The 20,181-nt window shown below is 38.0% G+C and overlaps 1 protein-coding gene across 2 annotated transcripts; it reads right to left on the bottom strand.

Moving 5' to 3' along the window:
- Nucleotides 1–4,207: 4,207 nt before the first annotated feature.
- LOC143880321 (dnaJ protein homolog) lies at nt 4,208–18,928 on the bottom strand. Of its 2 annotated transcripts, XM_077383203.1 has the most exons (9): nt 18,876–18,928; nt 17,410–17,641; nt 16,899–17,055; nt 16,649–16,787; nt 8,725–8,858; nt 8,502–8,644; nt 7,828–8,026; nt 7,054–7,349; nt 4,208–5,280 (listed from the first exon to the last, which is right to left on the bottom strand). In XM_077383203.1, exons 2-8 carry the CDS (start codon nt 17,554–17,556, stop codon nt 7,099–7,101), a joined length of 1,170 nt encoding a protein of 389 aa, XP_077239318.1. In that variant the 5' UTR covers nt 17,557–17,641; nt 18,876–18,928; the 3' UTR covers nt 4,208–5,280; nt 7,054–7,098. The 2 variants fall into 2 exon arrangements, with proteins under 2 accessions (XP_077239318.1, XP_077239317.1); XM_077383202.1 differs by lacking the exon at nt 4,208–5,280 and having other exon boundaries at nt 6,611–7,349.
- Between the last annotated feature and the right edge of the window lie 1,253 nt (nt 18,929–20,181).

Consider the following 20,181-nt stretch of genomic DNA (forward strand, 5'->3'; position numbering starts at 1 on the left):
TGAGGGGAAGTTTCTTCCCTAACTCACTTTCTCTTCTCTAAATCCGCTCTTAACATGGTATCAGAGCCCTAGGGTTTTTGATCCCTAGAGAAACCCCGTAGCGTCCACCTTCTCCGCATCTCCGTAAATCCTAACCCTTACTCTAATCCTCATACCTCCTTCTCCCTCCTCACTCTCTAGCTCCGGGTCCTGGATTTTTGACTCGGCAGCCTCCAATCACATGACTAGCAACTCTTCTTGGCTATGATCTTTTCGTTCTATTCCCACCGGCTCTCAGACCATCACGCTTGCTGATGGGTCCACTCCCCCCATCACTAGTATTGGTACAATATGTCCCTCGCCTAATATTCCCTTCTCATCTGTTCTATGTGTCCCTAAATCTCCATTTAGTTTACTTTCTGTCAGTCAATTAATGAAAAATCTTCAATGCCACATCTCATTTTATCCATCGTATTGTGTGTTTCAGGATCTTTCGACTAGGAAGACGATTGGATCGGTCTTGAGGTGGATGGCCTTTACCGCCTTGACTGCAGTCGTTCTCCTACAGCCTTGCATACCTCTGTTGACGCCTATCAGTGGCATTGCTTGCCGTCTTGGTCATCCGTCTCTTCAGCCCCTTCAGTCGACGTCATTTGTTCCTTCTTCAGTCTCTCCGTTCCAGTGCAAGTCATGTGAACTCGGGAAGCACCACCGGGTGTTCTTTCCTTCACGAGTCATTAGTCGAGTCGATAGTCCTTTTCTCTTAGTTCATTGCATATGACATGGGTATATTTGTTGAAAGACCGCTCTCAGGTCTTCACTGCTTTTCAGAATTTTCATGTTGAAATAATGAATCAGTTTAATTGCAATATTAAATGTCTTAGATAATGCTTGCGAGTTTTTCTCTTCCACACATGGGTTTCAAAATTATCTTTCAGGTCATGGAATTGTTTACCAGTCCTCTTGTGCCTACATGTCCCAGCAAAACAGTATCGCTCAAAGGAAATTGAGATACTTGCTTGAAGTTGTTCGCACAATCATGTTTCAAATGCGAGTCCCTAAGTCTTTTTTGGGGGAGGCCGTGTTGACGTCCTGTTTTTTTGCAAATCGTCTTCCCTCTTCTGTCCTTCATGGCTCTTCTTCCTTTCAGCTACTATACCCTCAGCAGGATCCTTTCCCTCTCACCCCTCTTAAAACATGATCATGAAGATGATTGATGTGTTTTGTATCCAAAACTCAAATCCAAATCAAAATACAAATGCATGAGGTATCCAAATGGGCCCTAAGGGAATACCCCCCATTAGAATCTATTAAAAATAGTTTCAAGATCCAAATCTAAAAGAAAAAAAAGTCGACGCTCCAGTTCTAGTACAAAATTCGAAGAAAAGGGTCGGCTCAAAATCTTAACTTCCAAACGATGGGGTATTTTTCCAATTTTAAAAATTCATAAATTATATCATGTCCAAACATTATTAAATCCTAAAGTCTGGTAAAAAAATCCTATAATTTAGTATCCAAAATTTTTTCATCTTGTCACGCACTGGTCAACACAGTGGTCAACTCACCGGTCAACACAGGCATTTCAGTTGATAGCGATTTTCCTTTAAGTAAATATTGGATCTTTCACATATTTGGTTTATTTAATTGTTTCTTAGATTTTCTAACAATTTATGATTCTTTTCATGTTTTTAACTAGTAAAAAAAATTCCCTCCATTGTAGTGGAACCAAAAGTTTCGAACGAAATCCGAATGAAATGACCACAACGTTCCGTTCCGGTCACCAAAACGAAGCGGGGAACAAAATGAAATTTACAACTTAGCTTTCGATAAATCCCAGCAGAACCTTCCAAGCCCCACGTTCAGGGGCTGAAATTCCATCGGCGTGTCTTATGTTCTTATCACCACTGCTTAGTGTATTTTGTGGACTTGTATCGACCCTAATTAGGTCAATTTATATTTGACACCCGGCTCACTGTGGAAATATAAGTCCTAACCCGCTAAGATTCCATAAATCATATGATATATATTAGAGTACGATAAGAGAAAATTGGATTACTGACAATAAAAAGGTCTTGCATTGCCACATAAAATGCCATAAAATCTCAACAAGTTAACTGCCACCATACCACATTATTAGTAGTAGAAAGCACATGATCTCAAAAAATAACCCACATCCAGCCTTACAGTCATGGATTTTATGCTAAAACTAATCTAAATTCTCTACCCCTATTTTCACTTAATACTTCTTCTTTTAAAGTTATCATGGAAACTAGTTCTTGTTATAACCCTCTTTTTCAAAGATTATCTCAAAAAACAACCCACATCTAGCCTTACAGTCATGGATTTTATGCTAAAGCTAATCTAAATACTAGAGGAGAGAAAATCCCGAAACATTAAATTCTCTACCCCTATTTTCACTTAATACTTCTTCTTTTAAAGTTATCATGGAAACTAGTTCTTGTTATAACCCTCTTTTTCAAAGATTATCTTAAAAAATAACCCACATCTAGCCTTACAGTCATGGATTTTATGCTAAAACTAATCTAAATACTAGAGGAGAGAAAATACCCGAAGCATAAATTCTCTACGCCTATTTTCTCTTAATACTTCTTCTTTTAAAGTTATCATGGAAACTAGTTCCAGTTATAACCCTCTTTTTCAAAGATTGCCCCAAAACTTTTTTTTTATACTTCTTCTGATCAAACGCAAAAAAGCACAGAAAGATAAGCTCACAAGGCCATTTCGAGGGAATTTTTTATGTCCTAAGACCCTAACAGAAACCCAAGAGCTTGAATATCATTTAGGCCCGTTTGGATGCCGAGAAGATTGTGATTTGGAATTCTCACATTTGTAGCCCCTTTTGCATTGACATTTGGATCTCGATCAAATCCTTGAATTTCCAATTTAGTGACTGACAGTGAAAAAAATCAGATTTCCAAATAAGCTGTGGAAATAAGAAATTGGAAATCCACAAATCTGGCAGTTTCCTTCACCCTCTCTGCTCCTCAACCTCTCCCCCTCCAATAGGAAGTACCCCCTTCCCTCTCTCTCTCTCCCTCAACATGAGCTGCCGGATCTATTCATTTTGTATTCAAAACTCAATTCCAATTCCAAATACAATATATGAGGTATCCAAACAGGCCCTTAGGTCCTGTTTAAATTGTAAGAATTTTCTGGAAAATTTTGGAAAAGAAAAACATTTCTAAAATCGACTACACTTTCTGCACACAAAAAAAAAAAACCATAATTAGAACTAGCTGTATACAACTTTCACTTAGAGGGACCTTCAATTTATGATAATATCCCACTAAATTAGCCATAATCATATCATATCCCTCTCTATCTGGGAGAACAAACTTTTCCAAGAAAAAATATTCCATCCGAAAATGTTTTTCTTGCAATCCAAAAAGGGCCTTAAGAAAATCTTAAATTCTCACACAAAACAGCCGAAACAAACATGTAAAAGATCACAATACTTGAAGATCAAAACATATCAAATATTTTATATTATCTACTCGGGAAGAGAAGATCTAGAAAAACAGAGATTTACTAGAATCATCAAATCAGAGCAACGGAGAACAAATCACAAATGTATATAAGAAGCATCAAGATACAAGAGTCAAAAGGAAGCTCACCGAATGAAGGACTTCTTCCCATTCAAGGGTTTGCCATCAGAGGAGGTTGTTTTCATGGGTTTTAGAAACGTAAAGCCCCTCGCTACCGCCACGGAAGAAGAATGAGTTCAGCTTTGGAGCAAATGCTTCGTTAGAATACTCATGGATCGAAGCTCCGACTTGTATAAAGGAAAAATTACAGAAAAGCAGAAACCCTAGAAAAATCAGATCGACTGATAACTCACTACAACCCATCTCTCTCTTTGTCTGAAATTTGTGAGTGGAGGGAACTCAGGGAAGATGAGTCGCGTGTGAAGTAAGCTTTATAAATGGTAGTTCGGCCAAATTATGTAAAAGCTCCGAATCCAAATAAAAGTTCCATTCCGAACGGGCTGAGTCCAAATACCACCTCTCGGGTGGGAAATAGATTCTGGCATTTCCCCCTACAATTCCGCACCAGTGTCAATTCCACCCCCTCCGCTCTTTCTTGTAATACCAAATGCCGTGCCAATTCGAGTATAATGGAAAAGAAGTTTTTACTATGTGTTTATGCCATTGATTTTTACATGCTTTTTTTACATTTATTAAAAAAATGGAGCCTCACAATTTTCTAACCGGGCAATTTGGTGCAAGCCGTACAGTTCATTTATATAGTGAACTTATACTAATAGTTACTTAATAATTTTTTTTTAGAAGTAAGAACTTGACTTTAATACCGATCATTTACCAATTTACCGTATCAATTAATAATCTAAATTAATTTTTTATTTTTATTTTCTTGAGGTTAATTATGATTAGAATAATAAAACTTCTAGATTCTCTATAACTTTAGATTAGAGATTCAAGTAAACAACTAAACAAACAAGGGAACCAAAGCATGCCCCTCTTAAACAAGTAGTTACTCCAAAAGCTTAAGCTGTTGTAGAAGGCGTTATTAAATCTTTTATACTAACACCCCCTCACGTGTGGTCCCTCATGTGGCCCCACTTTTGGGTTGCCCATTGCATGTGAATTTTTACCATCAAGGAGGTTTTGAACTCGAGACCAAGACCTTTCACTATGATACCATGTTAAACTACTAGTTACTCCAAAAGCTTATGCCGTTGGAGAATGCGTCATTAAATTTGTTATACTTTTAACAGTTGTTGTAGGAGAAGATGAGAGAGCACCGCTTAAGACGGTTTGGCCATATCCAACGTAGGCCTTTGAATGCTCCGGTGAGAAGAGGCGACTCGTGTCAAATTGATGGAGTAAAAAGAGGTAGGGGCAGACAAAAAACAACTTGGATAGAAACAGTGAGGAAAGACTTGATAGCCGGGAACATAACAGAGAACATGACCTTGGATGGGATAGAATGGAAGAAAATGGTCCACGTAGAAGAACCCAACTAGAACCAGGATTAGAGACGGGCATATTCCTTTTATCTTCTTAATGAATTTTTTTTTTCTAAAGGATTCATTCAGCCGACCTCAACTAGTGTGGGACAAAGGCTTTGTTGAGTTGAGTTGAGTTTAACCGCCCCTATATCATTTCATCTCACATTAGGATGAAATCAAACTAAACCAAGACACTCTCTCAGAAAATTAATTAATTAATGACACCATTAGCCCAACCGATTTGGAACGACCAGACACCAGATCAAACCAAAACATTTTCCGGTCAGCCTTCTTAAAAACTACCTGCTTACCTGCAATTTAAAATCTCAGTGAGCACTTCCCAGGACAAGTTAGAGAGAAAAGAAGACTCGGATGAATCTTGTTCAAATTAGCAGGAAAATGTATACATTACTCAAATTAGCTGTCTGCAACATGAGGTTCTCGAATCCAAATCCAAATTGCATTAGGGCCCGTTTGGATACCCCTTGGATTTGGATTTGGAGGTGAATTTGGATTTCCAAAATTCATGGATTCAAAATCCAGAATTTTAAAATTCACAAATTTATAAATAATGCCATTTGGATGACCACGCATAGATTTGGATTTCAAATCTAAATTAATTTTTTTTGTTCGGATGCTCTTTGGATTTGAATTTGAAATTTAACAAAACCAAAAAGCCCTAAAATACTTGATAGAGCGGCATTTCAGCCATTTTCCATGATCCAGGGGTATTCTAGTCATTTTACCCTATATGGGGTTGTTTTGATCATTTTTATGTCATAGGGTGTTTTAGTCATTTTTCATTTTCACCCGGTATAGGTGTATTCCGATCATTTTGCATGACCCGGGGGTATCCTAGTCATTTTACCTAATATGGCGTATTTTTATCCTTTTTATCTCATGAGGGTATTTTTAGTCATTTTTCATGAGCCATGGGTCATTTTTACTTGATATAGGGGTATTTCAGTAATTTTTCATGATCTTAGGGATATTTTACCCTATATGAGGTTATTTTGATCATTTTGTCATAAGGGTATTTTAGTCATTTTGCACGACTCGGGGATATTTTTTTTCATTTTTACTTGGTATAGGGGTATTTCAGTAATTTTGCCTCACCCAAGGGTATTCTGGTCATTTTGCCTAATATGACATATTTTTATCACTTTAAAAAAATTAGTGTATTTTTAGTCATTTTAGTCATTTTTTATGATCCATGGGTCATTTTTACTTGATATAAGAGTATTTCAGTAATTTTTCATAATCTTGGGGTATTCTAGTCATTTTACCATATATGAGGTTATTTTGATCATTTTTATGTCATAAGGGGTATTTTAGTCATTTTGCACGACTCGGGGTATTTTTTCATTTTTACTTGGTATAGGGGTATTTCAGTCATTTTGCCTGACCTAGGGGTTTTCTAGTCATTTTACCTAATACGACGTATTTTGATCATTTTTTAATGTCATGTGGGTACTTTAGTCATTTAACACTTCTTTGGTATATTTTGGTCATTTTAACCCCTTACGGGTCACATTTAGATTTATAAATAACCTCTCGCAAAAAGGATTTATAAATCCAAAAAATTACACTAACATGAGGAATTTGTAAATCTTGTGAATTTCACTCAAATCAAAATTCAGATGTCATAAAGGCTTGCCAAACGTCGAATTTGGATTTAAAAATCCAAATTCACCTCCAAATCCAAATCCAAGGGGTATCCAAACGGGCCCTTAATGTGTATTTATGGATGGCACATCTAAACAACGACGCAACACAGTAAAGTTCCTAGCCAAGCCATAGAAACTATGCACGAAAAAAAAAAAAACCTCCGTTGTGAGATTCAACGTGTTTTGTGTGGTGGGTCCATTGCTGGGCACACTGCTCCCCCGGTAGGGTTGCAACTCATGTTGGGTTTTCCAAAACCCTAACCTACTGGAGCAATTATCTCGGGTCAGGTCCACATTTCACAGGAAACACAAGATTCCTATACGCCCCTACCCCAAATAGTTATCGGGGTAGGGGCCAACCCAAGTCGGGTCGATCGAAGTCGGGTCAACTTGGGTCGGGGTGAACAAAGTCAATACCTTAACCTCCCACGGGAAGTTTCTTGTTGCTGCTTCGTATGCTTCCTACTGCTTCCGCCTCATCTCTTCCTTGATATTGACATCATGCAAAATGGTCCCCACACATTGATCCAGTTCCATTACTGATAACTGGCTGCCGGGTCTCCACGGTAGAATTTTCTCAAGAGCCCGACATTGGTGGAGGGGAAGAAATCTCAATTCCGGGAATTCCACATTGAAGTGGATGTAAAGGCAGCCTTTCCTGAAGGGGTGCCTGTGGTGTGGCATCCCCTCGTTGTTAATTGCTTTGTATTGGCCTGATTGAGAAACATATAAAGAAATACCTTAGCAAGATTAAAACAGAGACTATGGACAATACAAGCAGGTAATTTGATAACTAGAAATCTATGTTGCATCAGTATGGATACGAGTGTCGGAATCCGACACGGGAATCGTGTGTCGGATTCGGCAAACCTCAAAAAGAAGGATTTGCCAAAATATTTTAGTAAATTCTCAATTTTTTCATATAATATGGTTATAGTAAGTATTATATTGAATATTTTAATAGGGTAAGTACATATAATAGCTTATTATCATTTTAAAAACTTAATATTAGGATGAGTAAAACTCAAAACATATGGTAATTGTAAAGTTGTGGTAGTAGTATTCAGAAACAACAGATAAAAGAGATCTAGAAGTGTCCCAAAGAAAATTGAAGTATTGGAATTTGAGATGTCTCCGACACGGGTTCTTCACCCATTTAGAAGAATCCACGTAAATGACTAGAATCCATACCCGGCTTGATAACTTCACCCGGGTTTGATTTGATGAGCAGCTGTCGCCCGTCAAGATGAGTTAAGGCAAACTGGAAACCACAAAGAGCCTCTGTCAAGCTGAGTTTGTGTTCTATGAAGAGATCATCAAACTTCCGTTTGAACTTAGGGTGCTCCTTCAGTTGCAAGACCAAAACAATGTTGCCGGTAACCGTATCAAGCTGCAAACAGACATGCGATAGTTACATCATGGAATGAAAAAAACACATTTGAGGTCGAGCGGAGTCTATGAATTTAATCTGATTCCAAGCGAGAAAAATGGTGACCAACTGCAGTCCATAACATATCATCATCGACAATGACAGAGCCAGGAGGTCGGGGGTGGGGGGGCACTACATTAAAATATGAGGTGTAAATTGTGGCTCCACCTGAGGCATGGATTAGGGGGAGATGGTAGGCCCCATCTATCAAAACATGGAGGATAAAATGGTGGGCCCCAACATGCTATGACAACCTCCCCCCTCCCACCGGGAGCTAATTTCTGGCTCCGCCCCTGATCATCGACGTATGAAAATTTTGCATAGAATGAGGATCATTAGTGGAAATAGTCCGAGAAAAGTAATAATAATAATATTGCAATTAAATTTAAGGTCTTAAAAATGACAAGCAAAAGTGAGCTGAACCAATCTTGCTTACAGCCTCATCAGCTTGTCCTTGGAAAACAATTTTCTGACCATTTTGCATGCCTTTCTCAACATGCACCTCAAGCACCTTCTTCTCTTGAGTGACTTTGTGCCCTTTGCATTGTGTGCATATGTCCTTCTCACTAATAACTTCCCCTTCATTTTCAATGTGTTTCATGAAAAGCCGACAAACAATAAAAATGAGAAAAAAAAACAGCCAAAGATCTGTTATGAACCTATTCCTAGGCAGTCGGTACAAATCTGTTCCATCTGTCGGATCATTCCCCGTGCAATATGCTGAGTTTTTAATTTCATTCCTGAACCTTGACATCCATAACATCTGCTCGATGCCCCGCTCTTTAAGCCTTTCCTGAAACCATTAATAATGCAAATATGAAACAATTTGAGAAAATCTCAGTATTGTTGCAAGCAAGAAAATTAGTATAATTTTTTTTTATTTTTTGTTATTTGGATGGCAAGCGCATATGACAATGTTAGCAAATATAAAATATCTAAAAAATGTATGTTGGTAATACTGGAGTTTTTTTTTTTTTTATAAGAATAATTTCATGGCATTGGGCAGCTAAGGCCCGGAGTACATATGCTTTCTGACTCTTTAGAGAGGCCCAATTTAACCAATTTACTGGCTAACTAATTGGCACGCTTCGGCATTATTGAACTATATGCTGGCATAGAACAAGAACAAATGAAGGGGCACAATGAAGTTGCCCCAACTCAATCCTGGCACCTGTGTGAAAGAGCTAGCTGTCTGGACTCGGGAGTCACCCAACAACTCAGTCAGATGGATCCAGGGGAGTGCCAAGGTACACTAGATAAACCCGAAAACTATAACATACCATGGTTTTAAACTTCTACCAACATGTGTCGGTTTTGGCTGGCATGTACTGGTTACAGTGGGGACTGAAGCCTGAAGTTTGATTCCTTGTTATGATACACCCACAAAACTAAAAAAAACCATATATCTAAGAAAAACTAATGCATGGTAAGATGAACAAGCTCAAAAAGTAAAAGAAATAGCATTATCAACTTTCAAAACATGTGAAATATCTATGTTTAGAATACACTATTGTATTCGCGTGCATACCATTAGATGTTTGATCCTGTTAAACAATTATGCATGGTTGTCAAGTCCAAACCGAAACCAAAGTTCGAATTTTTATCGTCATTTCAACATGCCTCTAAACTCTTCTCACCCTACTAGAATAATTGATCGACAAACTCCTGCCTACGCAAAATATATAGGCATCAAATTGATATAGTGCAAGGTTTGACATTGCACAGCTTGCCCACTACTGCAGGAACCCAACAGAACATGAGAAGCTACATTGGTAAGTAGTTGAGTTACGGCAATAAGGTTCGATTCGAGGGATCATGTCACGGTATGCCATTCTAACCTTACTCCTAAGAAAGATGCAACTTGGTGATGGGGCCATTCTTGGTGTTAATGGGGTCTTTGATTTGTTTTTCAGTGCCATTTAAGTCTTTTTAGTCATAAGAGGGTTAGTAGAGTCTTTTCCCACCTAAACCACTAAAATTCTTTTGAGTTATTAGTCGTTTAAATGTGACCCACATATTTATTATGAATATCTAAGTTGTAAGGACAATTCAGTCATTGCATTGTTATTTCATTTAAGTTATTGTCCACAAAGGTCTACATGACATCACATTTAAATGACCAAGAGGGCCCACATTGTACAGTAAGAGTTCTAATACTATTCAGTTTTAAGAGTCCTAGAAGTAGGGTGAGAAGAGTCCATGTCTTAGGTGAAAAGGAGTCGAAGTTTTTGACCAATAAGAGTCCAAGTTTAGCCTAGTCGAAATGGCAACATATGAGAGGGTTTTACTCTTTTTAAGTTGGCATAGAAGTAGATTTCTATTAGCTCCCACCCATAATTTCATGGGAAGTGCTTTTGTCTATAAATTGTAACACCTATGGACATTTATGTAATGATTGTATGACTGAAAATTAGACTTTACAAATTGCTTGCTTGGGTATGATGCTCTCGCTTAAAGTGTGATGCTTCAGACTCCTTGGTGTGATGCCTATGAAGTCATTGGAGTGATTAAGATCTCAAACCAAGTGTTTACCTTTTTTACTCACAACCATTAAATCCTCAAGCCCAAGCTACCTATCCTTCTTTTCATAGCACATCTAACCTAAACAGAAATCTTTACCTTCGAACAGTCCTAGAAACCCCTTTGGCTACCCCTACAGTCTATAGATACCCTATTCCTTGAAAACATGTTAAAGTATAAAAGATAAAGGGAAATGTTATCAGCACTACTGTACTTTGATGATCGCACTCCTCACTTTATTAAAAGTACTGCATGGCTAGCACCATAGGATGATCCAAATAATCCATTAGATGGGCCATAACCTAAATAGGTTGTGCCCCAAAAATCATTTCCATAGGTTGATCCTAACCCTCCGATCTGTAGAGGGATTAATAGTTAGAGGGTTGATCTAGATCGGAGGGCTAGGATCAACCTATGGAAATGATTTTTGGGGCACAACCTATTTAGGTTGTGGCCCATCTAATAGATGGTTTCGATCATCCTATGGAGCGGGCCCTACCGTACTTTTAATAAAGTGAGGAGTGCGATCATCAAAATACAGTAGTGCTGATAACATTTCCCAAGATAAATAATGCCTTTCTCCAACAACTTAAGCTTTTGGAGAAGTTGGTAAGTTAACATGGTATCAGAGCCAAAGGTCTCGAGTTCAAACCTCTCGGATAGCAAAAATCCACATGCGATGGTGGCCCAAAGTGGGACCAGAAGTGCCACGTGTTTGCCAAGTGGGCCACACATGCAGGGGAGTGTTAAAGTATAAAAGATAAATAACGCCTTTCTCCAACAGCTTAAGCTTTTGGAGAAGTTGGTAAGTTAACAGTTGATAAAGTCAGTTACAACCAAGGTTTTAAATTTCGGTTTCGGGGTATCTTTCGGTCCCCACTGAAACCGAAATTTGGGTTGAAATTTGGTAAAAGGCGTCGAAATTTCAAAATTTTGGGCCGAAATTTTGTCCGAAATTTGGTAAAGGTTTAAAAAATAATATTTTTCCTGAAATTTCGACCGAAATATCGTACGTTTTGAGGATTTCGGATTTCGGTCATTTCGATTTCTGTCTCGACTGAAATCCGAAATTTCGGACGAAATTTAAAACCTTGGTTACAACAACCAAGTTCAAGCACTTGTTGGACTTGGCCAATATCAGTAGTTGTTGATGATTGCTGAGACACCCAATGCAGTGGGGTGGGCACCTCGTATGAACGAGGTGCGGAGCTATGTTCCAGAGAGTGCACGGTGGAGTTGATCTTAAGGTGCTTGTAGAATTCAAGCCAAGGTGGCGATTACTGTGCAGATATCCTGTATTCTAGCATCATACAGGACCATGACAGACTAATGTGTGTGATGCACACGCGGGTGATTGTCTGATTGTGTTAACTCTAAACAGGAAGAGTGAAGCTCTTCTCCATGGGAATAGGCACACTACGGAACCACACAAATCTCGTGTGATTGCATTTTTTTTGCATCTCTTCTTGATGTTGTAAGCCCAATGGTTCCCACCTTGGCATTCCTATCTTATTTTGATGATTCCAATAAACAAGTGATTTAAAATTACTAATGTGTTTGAATTACTAAGTTGTAGATCATAATTGTGCTAAGACAAGATTGCTTGGATTGAGGCCAAGAAGCTCTCATTGGATCACATTCGGAAGGCCAAAGATATTGGAGATCCAAGACGCATGAAGACTTGGAGCATCGCAATTGAAGATCGAAGTCATTTTAGAATGTAAAGATCAAATCCTAGTTTAGGTGTTTAGAGGCATAAATTAAGTTAATCTCACACACCCTAAATGTTTAAGAGATTGTCCTTGTGGTGTTCCAACACTTTGGAACCCTCATAACAATCCCAACTTGATGTAGAGTTGGAAGCCCAAAAACAAGAATTGAAAATCTGCTGCATATAGGCTTCTCGGAACTCCGAGAAATCCTCGGAGCTCCGAGATTTGGTCCAGTAGCTTTTTTCCAACTTCTGTTTGTATTCCCGGAACTCCGAGAGAAATTCTCGGAACTCCGAGGAATTTCTCGGAACTCCGAGAATTCTCTCGGAACTCCGAGACCACTATTTCGGGAAGAAAAATATAGCCGTTGGGACTTTGCCAGAATTACGACTATGCACCTCAAACGATCATATTTGGTTTTTCTATATATATGGGTATTCTCTACTTTCCAATTATCAATCCTAACACTCAAAAACTCTATTTGAACATCCTAAGAGTGATTCAAGCTTGTTTATGCCTTTCATCCTCTAAGATTAGGATTTGGATCATTAGGCTCAAATTGTTTATCTTCTACAAAGTTTGTAAACCCTTGTGAGGGATTTTTGTTCTTTCTTTCTTATTCTCAAGATTGTATTCAGGCGAGTGTTCGGAGAAGCGGAGCCCACTCTCCGTGGTGAGGATTGCCACCAAGGTTAAAGCAATTGGAATTGTAATTGGCACCGATCTTCGCCGAAGTTAAGAAGATCAAATAGTGAAGCCATCAACGTGTTTGGTTGGTGGAGTGGAGTAGGCCTCGCGTTTGGAGGACCGAACCACTTTAAATCTCGGGTGCAATCTCTCTTATCTCTTGCCTTTCTTTTATTGCACTTAGGATTTAACTTGTTGTGCTTATATTTTCATCATTGATCTCTTAATCTTCAAAATTGGGTTAGAAGTTTTCAAAAGATTAAAACTTGTTAGCAACCTAATTTTACCTCCTCATTAGTTGCCATTAGAGTAAGTACTCGAGACCACCCTTGGAATTTCAGATGTTTACTACAAATCAAGATTGATACTATTTGAGAAGGTATTTCTTGGTTTTCTACAGAGAGAGGAAAGGAGACGGAGAGGTGAAACCAATGAGATATGGGAGGACGGGGAGAGAGGCGTAGAAGGTGAGGGGAGAAAAGAGAGAGTGAGAGGAAGATCGAATAGAGAGAAGAAAGAAATGTGAGATGGGGATAGAAAACTGACTTGGAGTCACACCGGGGTATTCCTAGGCATGACACCTTCGAATATGAAGCATCACACTTCATAAAAAGCATCACACACAATCAATATAAGAATCAATTTTTATTCATATTGAACCGTTTTCAAGGCCAATAAACCTTTCATATGTATAGGCTATGCGAGCTATACTAAAAATTGAAAAAAAAAAGACTTCTAATTCTTATGTCCAAACAACTCCTACTCTAATTAGGACTCCTATTATACTTTAACTAGTAACTCCTCATTGAAATAAAACTTCTATTACATAGACTCCCTACTGCAAGGAAGCTAATCTACGCCAAGCCCCCAAAAAAGGAATCCCTTATGTTGCAATGTGGGCCTTTGTGATCACTTATGAACTTAAGTGATTAATTATAAACCACTTAATGCTCCTATCGCCTAAGATTATCATAATAAACATGTGGGTACAATTTTAAACGCCTACGACTTAATGAAACCAAGTGATATTAGTGGAAAAAGATTGTGGTACCCCTCCAATAACTTAAGGGGCTTAAAAGACGCCTAAAGGATGCTTAAAAATTAGAATATGGACCCTAGGACGGTCCCCAATAATTCTGCCCAACGAACTCAAATGACAACATACTCAAAAGTTGAAAAAGCCTTGGATAGACCACAACATCACCCATTGCAACTCTAACCAAGGGCAAACTCTAACTCATATTTTCCTGAACATCTTGAAGTGGATGAAAACATGATCATCTATTTCTTCTTCTTCGCAAAGTGCAGATCTCTTTGTTAATTTTTAAAGTGTATTTTTGGGTTGCTTTATTTTATTTTTATTTTGAGAGATGTATTGAGTGCAAATATGTACTTTTGTGTCCATGGGCATGTTGGTCTTTCTGCCTAGGTTGCACATGTGTGAGCCACACATGTTTGGTCCATCTTTTCCCACTACCCACCTATTTCAAATTCAAACCCCTACTTGGAACTCCAAACCCACTACTTTCCTAAGCATTAAAGACTCCACTTTCCCATATCCACTACCACTTACCTAAGCTATTTTCTCTTTACTTTCCATTAACTAGCCTATTCTCATTTACTTCACTTTTGTAGAGATTCTCCACTATCCTAGACCTCCATTGAAGCTCCATTGAAGCTCTTGTGTGCAAGCTAGTGTTTGAAGTTTTCCCATATTTTCTCCATAGTTTTGAAGCTTTCTTCCCTCTTTTTGTTCTTGTGTCTTGTATGTTTTGTTCTTCACTCATATATGGAAGCACATCTCTTTTGGGCATTGATCTTCTTCTACTTTGGTTGTTGTTCTTGGGCTAGTGTAAACTTTGGTTTCACTATTTGAGAAGAGGATTTTCCGGTGTTGTGAAATCCGTCTTTCTCTGTACTCTTGGCAAGACAAAAACCCTCCTATTTGAATATGGTATGTGGTATTGATCTTCCACAACAATAAGTTTCATGTGAATGATTGAATACGAGGAAAAGGAGCATACCGCAATTTCTTCCGAATGAAATCAAGATGATCCTCATTGAACAACTTCTAAAGAAAGATTTGATGAAAACGATGTCTTCTGGATCAGGCACTCACACCCCACAACACTTTGTCATTCTCCACATAAGACGCAAAAGAATATTTAACAAAGCAAATAAGGTTAAGAAGGCTATGAAACTCACAATCTTCGAAGTTGAAATAAAAAAATCCAACCTCAAACTACCCTTCCCCCAAACAAGCAGGCGCCCCCTTGTTCCTCACCAGCTTAACGTGATCCAAGAATGCTTGGTTAAGAGGATGAACATCGTCCCACCTATCTACCCACCCTTTCACACTGTGAATCGACTTCCAAAAACCCAAACCATGACCCCAACTTCGACCTCGAGACAAGTTTCTCACCTTCCATAACATCATCCCACCTATCTACCACCCTTTCACACTGTGAATCGACTTCCAAAAACCCAAACCATGACCCCAATTTCGACCTCGAGACAAGTTTCTCACCTTCCACCCTTCCCTATATTTCTCCAAGATTGTTTTCCTCCATAACACTTCATTTACTCACTAAATCTCCAAAGTAATTTTCAAACAAGGGTAATGTAACGAGCACATATCTGTCCCTAAGCCAAGCCCACCCTCATTCTTCGACTTGCAAGGGTATCACACCTCACTAAGTGTTTGAGCCTCTGCTTATCATCCTTCCCTTCCCATAAGAAATTTATTTGAAGCAACTAAATCTAGTTCTTCACTGATTGATTGAAAGATATGTTGGGTGTGCTAATGATGCAAAGATTAACTCTAAAATTGATCTTCAACACAAGTACCATGATACCATCAAATCCAAATCCGCCTTAAGGTAAGAGAAGATTGGCTTAAAGAGAGGAGATGAAGTGTATGAGCAGTTGGTTGTGTCAAACTATCAAATGCACCAAGTAAATACAACTTATGAAACTTGTTCATTGTCCATGCGTTAAAAGATTTGTCGTTGTTCACAAAGGATCGTCATAAGGACAATTTGAATCCTTGGACAACAAAGCCAACTGTATCATCGTTATACATCAGAACCATCTCAATTCATCTTGATGTACTACAAAAAAACTCTTACCACATATTTTCATGATAAATATAAACTCTAACTCATCTATATTTATATATACAAACTCTACCTCAATCACTAGTGGGGCGCCTAGGCATGGGGAGGAACCAACATTGTTAGACACGAGGGACCATGCTTGTTGGACATAAAAAACAAGCCATGAAAACTATGCAAAGCCTCTGGTTCTACTTTAATTAACTCAATTAATATTTGTTTTTTTAGATACTTCTCTTCTCAAATGATTAGCGTGCATCTGAAGAAGATAACTTAGATTAGACATACGGATTCGTTACTACTACAAGATAGGAAGATTAACATTAATTCCAAGAATAATCTGAGTGGAAACTCAGAATCATTTTAAAAGAAAATAGAAAAGAGTAGCATTTTATAAATGATGAAGGCCTTCAAATCAGCATTCAATCACAATAAAGCTCATAAGTACTTTCAAGATGATATATCATGCTAGGACCATATATTAATATGAATAATGATCCTAACATCTAATAAGAAAAAAAAACAATTGAAAAATCATTTAGAAGACATACCCTTTGCATTTGGGGCACAAAATATTCCTAGATAGAGATAGCTTCTTAGATGTTCCATTACACAAGTCCCCGAGAGAAACTTTCAAAGTGTGAACTACATCTTCACCTTTTTGCTGCCATCGTCCTCTTGAGCTACCACCTAAACCATTAAGATTATCAAAAAATAATCAGTATAACTAGCTAAAATCACAGAGTAGAATCCAAAAATATAATGTGTACATAAAAACAACTGATTATAACAATATCTCACATCCAAAAGCTCCTCCTCCGAACCCAAATATATCAAATGGATTGTGAGAGCCACCACCTCCCATGCCCTCCTTAAGTGCATCTTCACCATATAGGTCATAGATTCCTCTCTTCTCGGGGTCACTAAGAACTTCATATGCTTTGGTCAACTCTTTGAACTGCTCAAAACAAAAAATAAAAGTAAGTTATAACACGTCAATCAGTGTGCATTCACTTGCACACGAACACCAAAACTTGCTTTGGCACATTCATGAGCCCTTATAAGTTTTTTTTAAGGGTTAAAAACTGATTTTCATGAGCCCATACAAGCAAATCAACATATTTAGCAAAAAGAAAACCCTTATCATGATTTGTTTTCTCAATGTCGTTTACAAACCAGAAAACTTTGCAATCACTTTTCACTCAATAGTGATGTTGATAGTGCAAAACATTATATTTCTTTATGAAACACCAGTAATGTTATGGGAGCTAAAGAAACCAGCAAAAAGATAGGAAAGTGGGGAAAGGTTGACCTTCTCAGGATCTCCACCCTTATCTGGGTGGTTCTTTATGGCAGCTTTTTTATATGCTTTCTTCAGCCCATCTTGGCTAGCACCTTTTGAAACACCAAGAATCACATAGTATCTGGTGCTGTCACTCTTCCATGGAGCTCCAAACATGATTGAAAAATTTAAATTCAAGACAGCTTATGCATGCACAACTAAAGATGATTACAAATCTCGCTTCCCGGTTTCTTCGGTATACCTGAATTCAATAATGAATTCAATAATAAACAACGAAATGTATAAATAAAACATCTGCATAACATCAATTGAAGGTCATAAATAAATCAAATTTATAAAATTACAAAATGCTAGCGAAGCGCAGCAAAGAGATCATTTGTTCGTCTTTGGATTCCAAGCATAATTTAAGTACAAAGATTGATAAATAAATAAAATGCAATCGGGTTAACGTCAGTAAAAGGGATTTTAAACAGCTTCAAAAAATGGTCTTTTGAAAACTACAGACATTTAGAATTCTAGATCAGGAAGTCCAATAGAGAAAGTGAAAAACAGAAAAGAAGTCAAAACAATCAATCCATTTCAAAAAAGAAAAAAAACATAACAAATTTATTCCCATAAAATGATGGTGAGGGGCTTCTGAAATGTCCCAATCGAAAATCAAGCGAACCCATATCATGAAATTCAATCGACACTGGAAATTAATAATACCCAGTTTGGATTGCAAGAAAACATTTCTGACAGAAAATTTTATCGCAGGAATTTTTTTCTTTCCACAATTTAGACTTTAGAGTGTAATAATATATGATAATGGTTAATTTAAAGAATTATCATTATAAATTAAAGTTCCTTCTAAACAAAAATTGAACAGGGCGATTCAAGATATAAAGAAAGTAGGAAATATTGGAAATATTTTTTCTTTCCAAACTTTTCCAGAAAATTCCAGCAATCCAAAAAGGGCCAAAAGGAATACAACAGAGAACCCAAATTCAGAGAAACCCAAATAAAATGAATAACAACGGAAAACCTATTCCTCCTCAGAAATACAAATTTGACAATCTTCAAGGGCAAAAAAGAAAAAAAAAAAACACCAAAACAAAAAAAAAGGTAGATAATTAGAAAGAAGAAAACCTAACAGATTCAAACCCTCATGAGCTATTCATCGTTTCAAGATTCTAAGAGATCATAAAAAACAGTCATCCGATCAATTACTTACTTAAGACAAAACACCCAAATCTTCAGCCAAAATTCATCACAAAAATGTAAATAGAATGGGAGATGTATGTTGATTGAATAATTTTCCTCTTACCTATATTGAATGGGAGAGCTTAATATATATAGAAGTATGATATAACACTTTTGTAATTTCCCATTCTTTACAACGTAAATAGGCATGTAGTGATTGGAATCAATCAATTTACTTGGCAAGATTGATGATAATTAGGAGGAGAAGATTCCTTAACACGAAGAATACTCACAAAGCGTGCATGGCGGGAAGAAAGATAGCCTCGCGCTTGGCAGAGGAGATGGAAGCACGTTAAATAGTTAGGCAGTGAAAAGTAAAAAAACAAACATAGTTACATTGGGGTATTTAGAAGAGTTGTGGTTTGTACTTTGAAGTAGGTGTGCAACTCGGGTCCGGTTGGATCGGTTTGAGGCCAACCCTAACCCAACACAACCAGAGCCTCTGGTTGAGGGTGGTCAGGTCAACCCTAACCCAACCCGCCTCTAATTCTCTCAACCCTAATCCAACCCATCTAACCCGAAATTGGGTCAGGTTGGGGTCGGGTTCACCTAGGGCAAAACAGAAAAATGCAATAACTCAAAGAAAATAGAGATAATATTAGAGGACGGTGGTCGGGTTTGGGTCGGGTCGGGTCAGGGTCGCAAGGCCTCAACCTTAACCCAACCCGAACTTCAATCGGGTTGGCTTTTCCGAACCCAACTCATGGAAATGCCAACCCAACCTAAGCCAAAATCGGTTTGGGTCGGGTAGGGTCGCAAGGCCTCAACCCTAACCCAACCCAATCCGAACTTAAATCAGGCTGGCTTTTCCAAACCCAACTCATGGAAATGCCAATCCAACCTGAGCCAAAATCGGGTTGAACCCAACCCAAGTTGCACCCCTAGTTTGAAGGGACTTCTACTCCATTGGGTAAATTTGGTGAGAATGGGTTACAAGGGGTATTATCATCCTTTATTATATGAGATGAGGGGTATTATTGTCCTTCATCACATTTAATTAGGATATAAAATTAGAGGGTCAGCTAGAGCTGAATAACTTAATTATTTTTAAGGATTTGGTAGGCAATTAGAGCTGACATGTGATGACGGGTACTCTTGTCCTTAAACTGAATTATTTTTAACAGACGTTGTCTTATTCATTTAATTTATCTGATGTGGCTGTTCTATCGTTCAAAGCCAGCTGCGAAATGCCTTTCCGTGAAATTGGCAAGCAAATCCCCTGACTTTTTGCATGTGAGCACAGCCGCATAGGCTCACTTTTTAACAGATTTTGTCTTATTCATTTAATTTATCTGATGTAGCTATTCTATCGTGCAAAAGTCAGCTGCGAAATGACTTTTCATGAAATTGCCTAGCAAATTCCTTATTTTTATCTCTTCCGATCATCACCTTTTCTTTCCTCTTTTGAATTCAACTATTTTTCTCAGTCCCTATTTGCAACAAGTTAGCAATACCATCGCAGGAAGCATTTCTCGGACCGGCTGTTGCATGAAAGAGCAGCCGCATAGGCTCAGATCTTGTCTTACTCATTTAATTCAT

This window comes from Tasmannia lanceolata, unplaced genomic scaffold (genome assembly GCF_043159265.1).
Source record: "Tasmannia lanceolata isolate RefF3 unplaced genomic scaffold, GAP_Taslan_0.1 ptg000006l, whole genome shotgun sequence".
Lineage (NCBI taxonomy): Eukaryota > Viridiplantae > Streptophyta > Magnoliopsida > Canellales > Winteraceae > Tasmannia > Tasmannia lanceolata.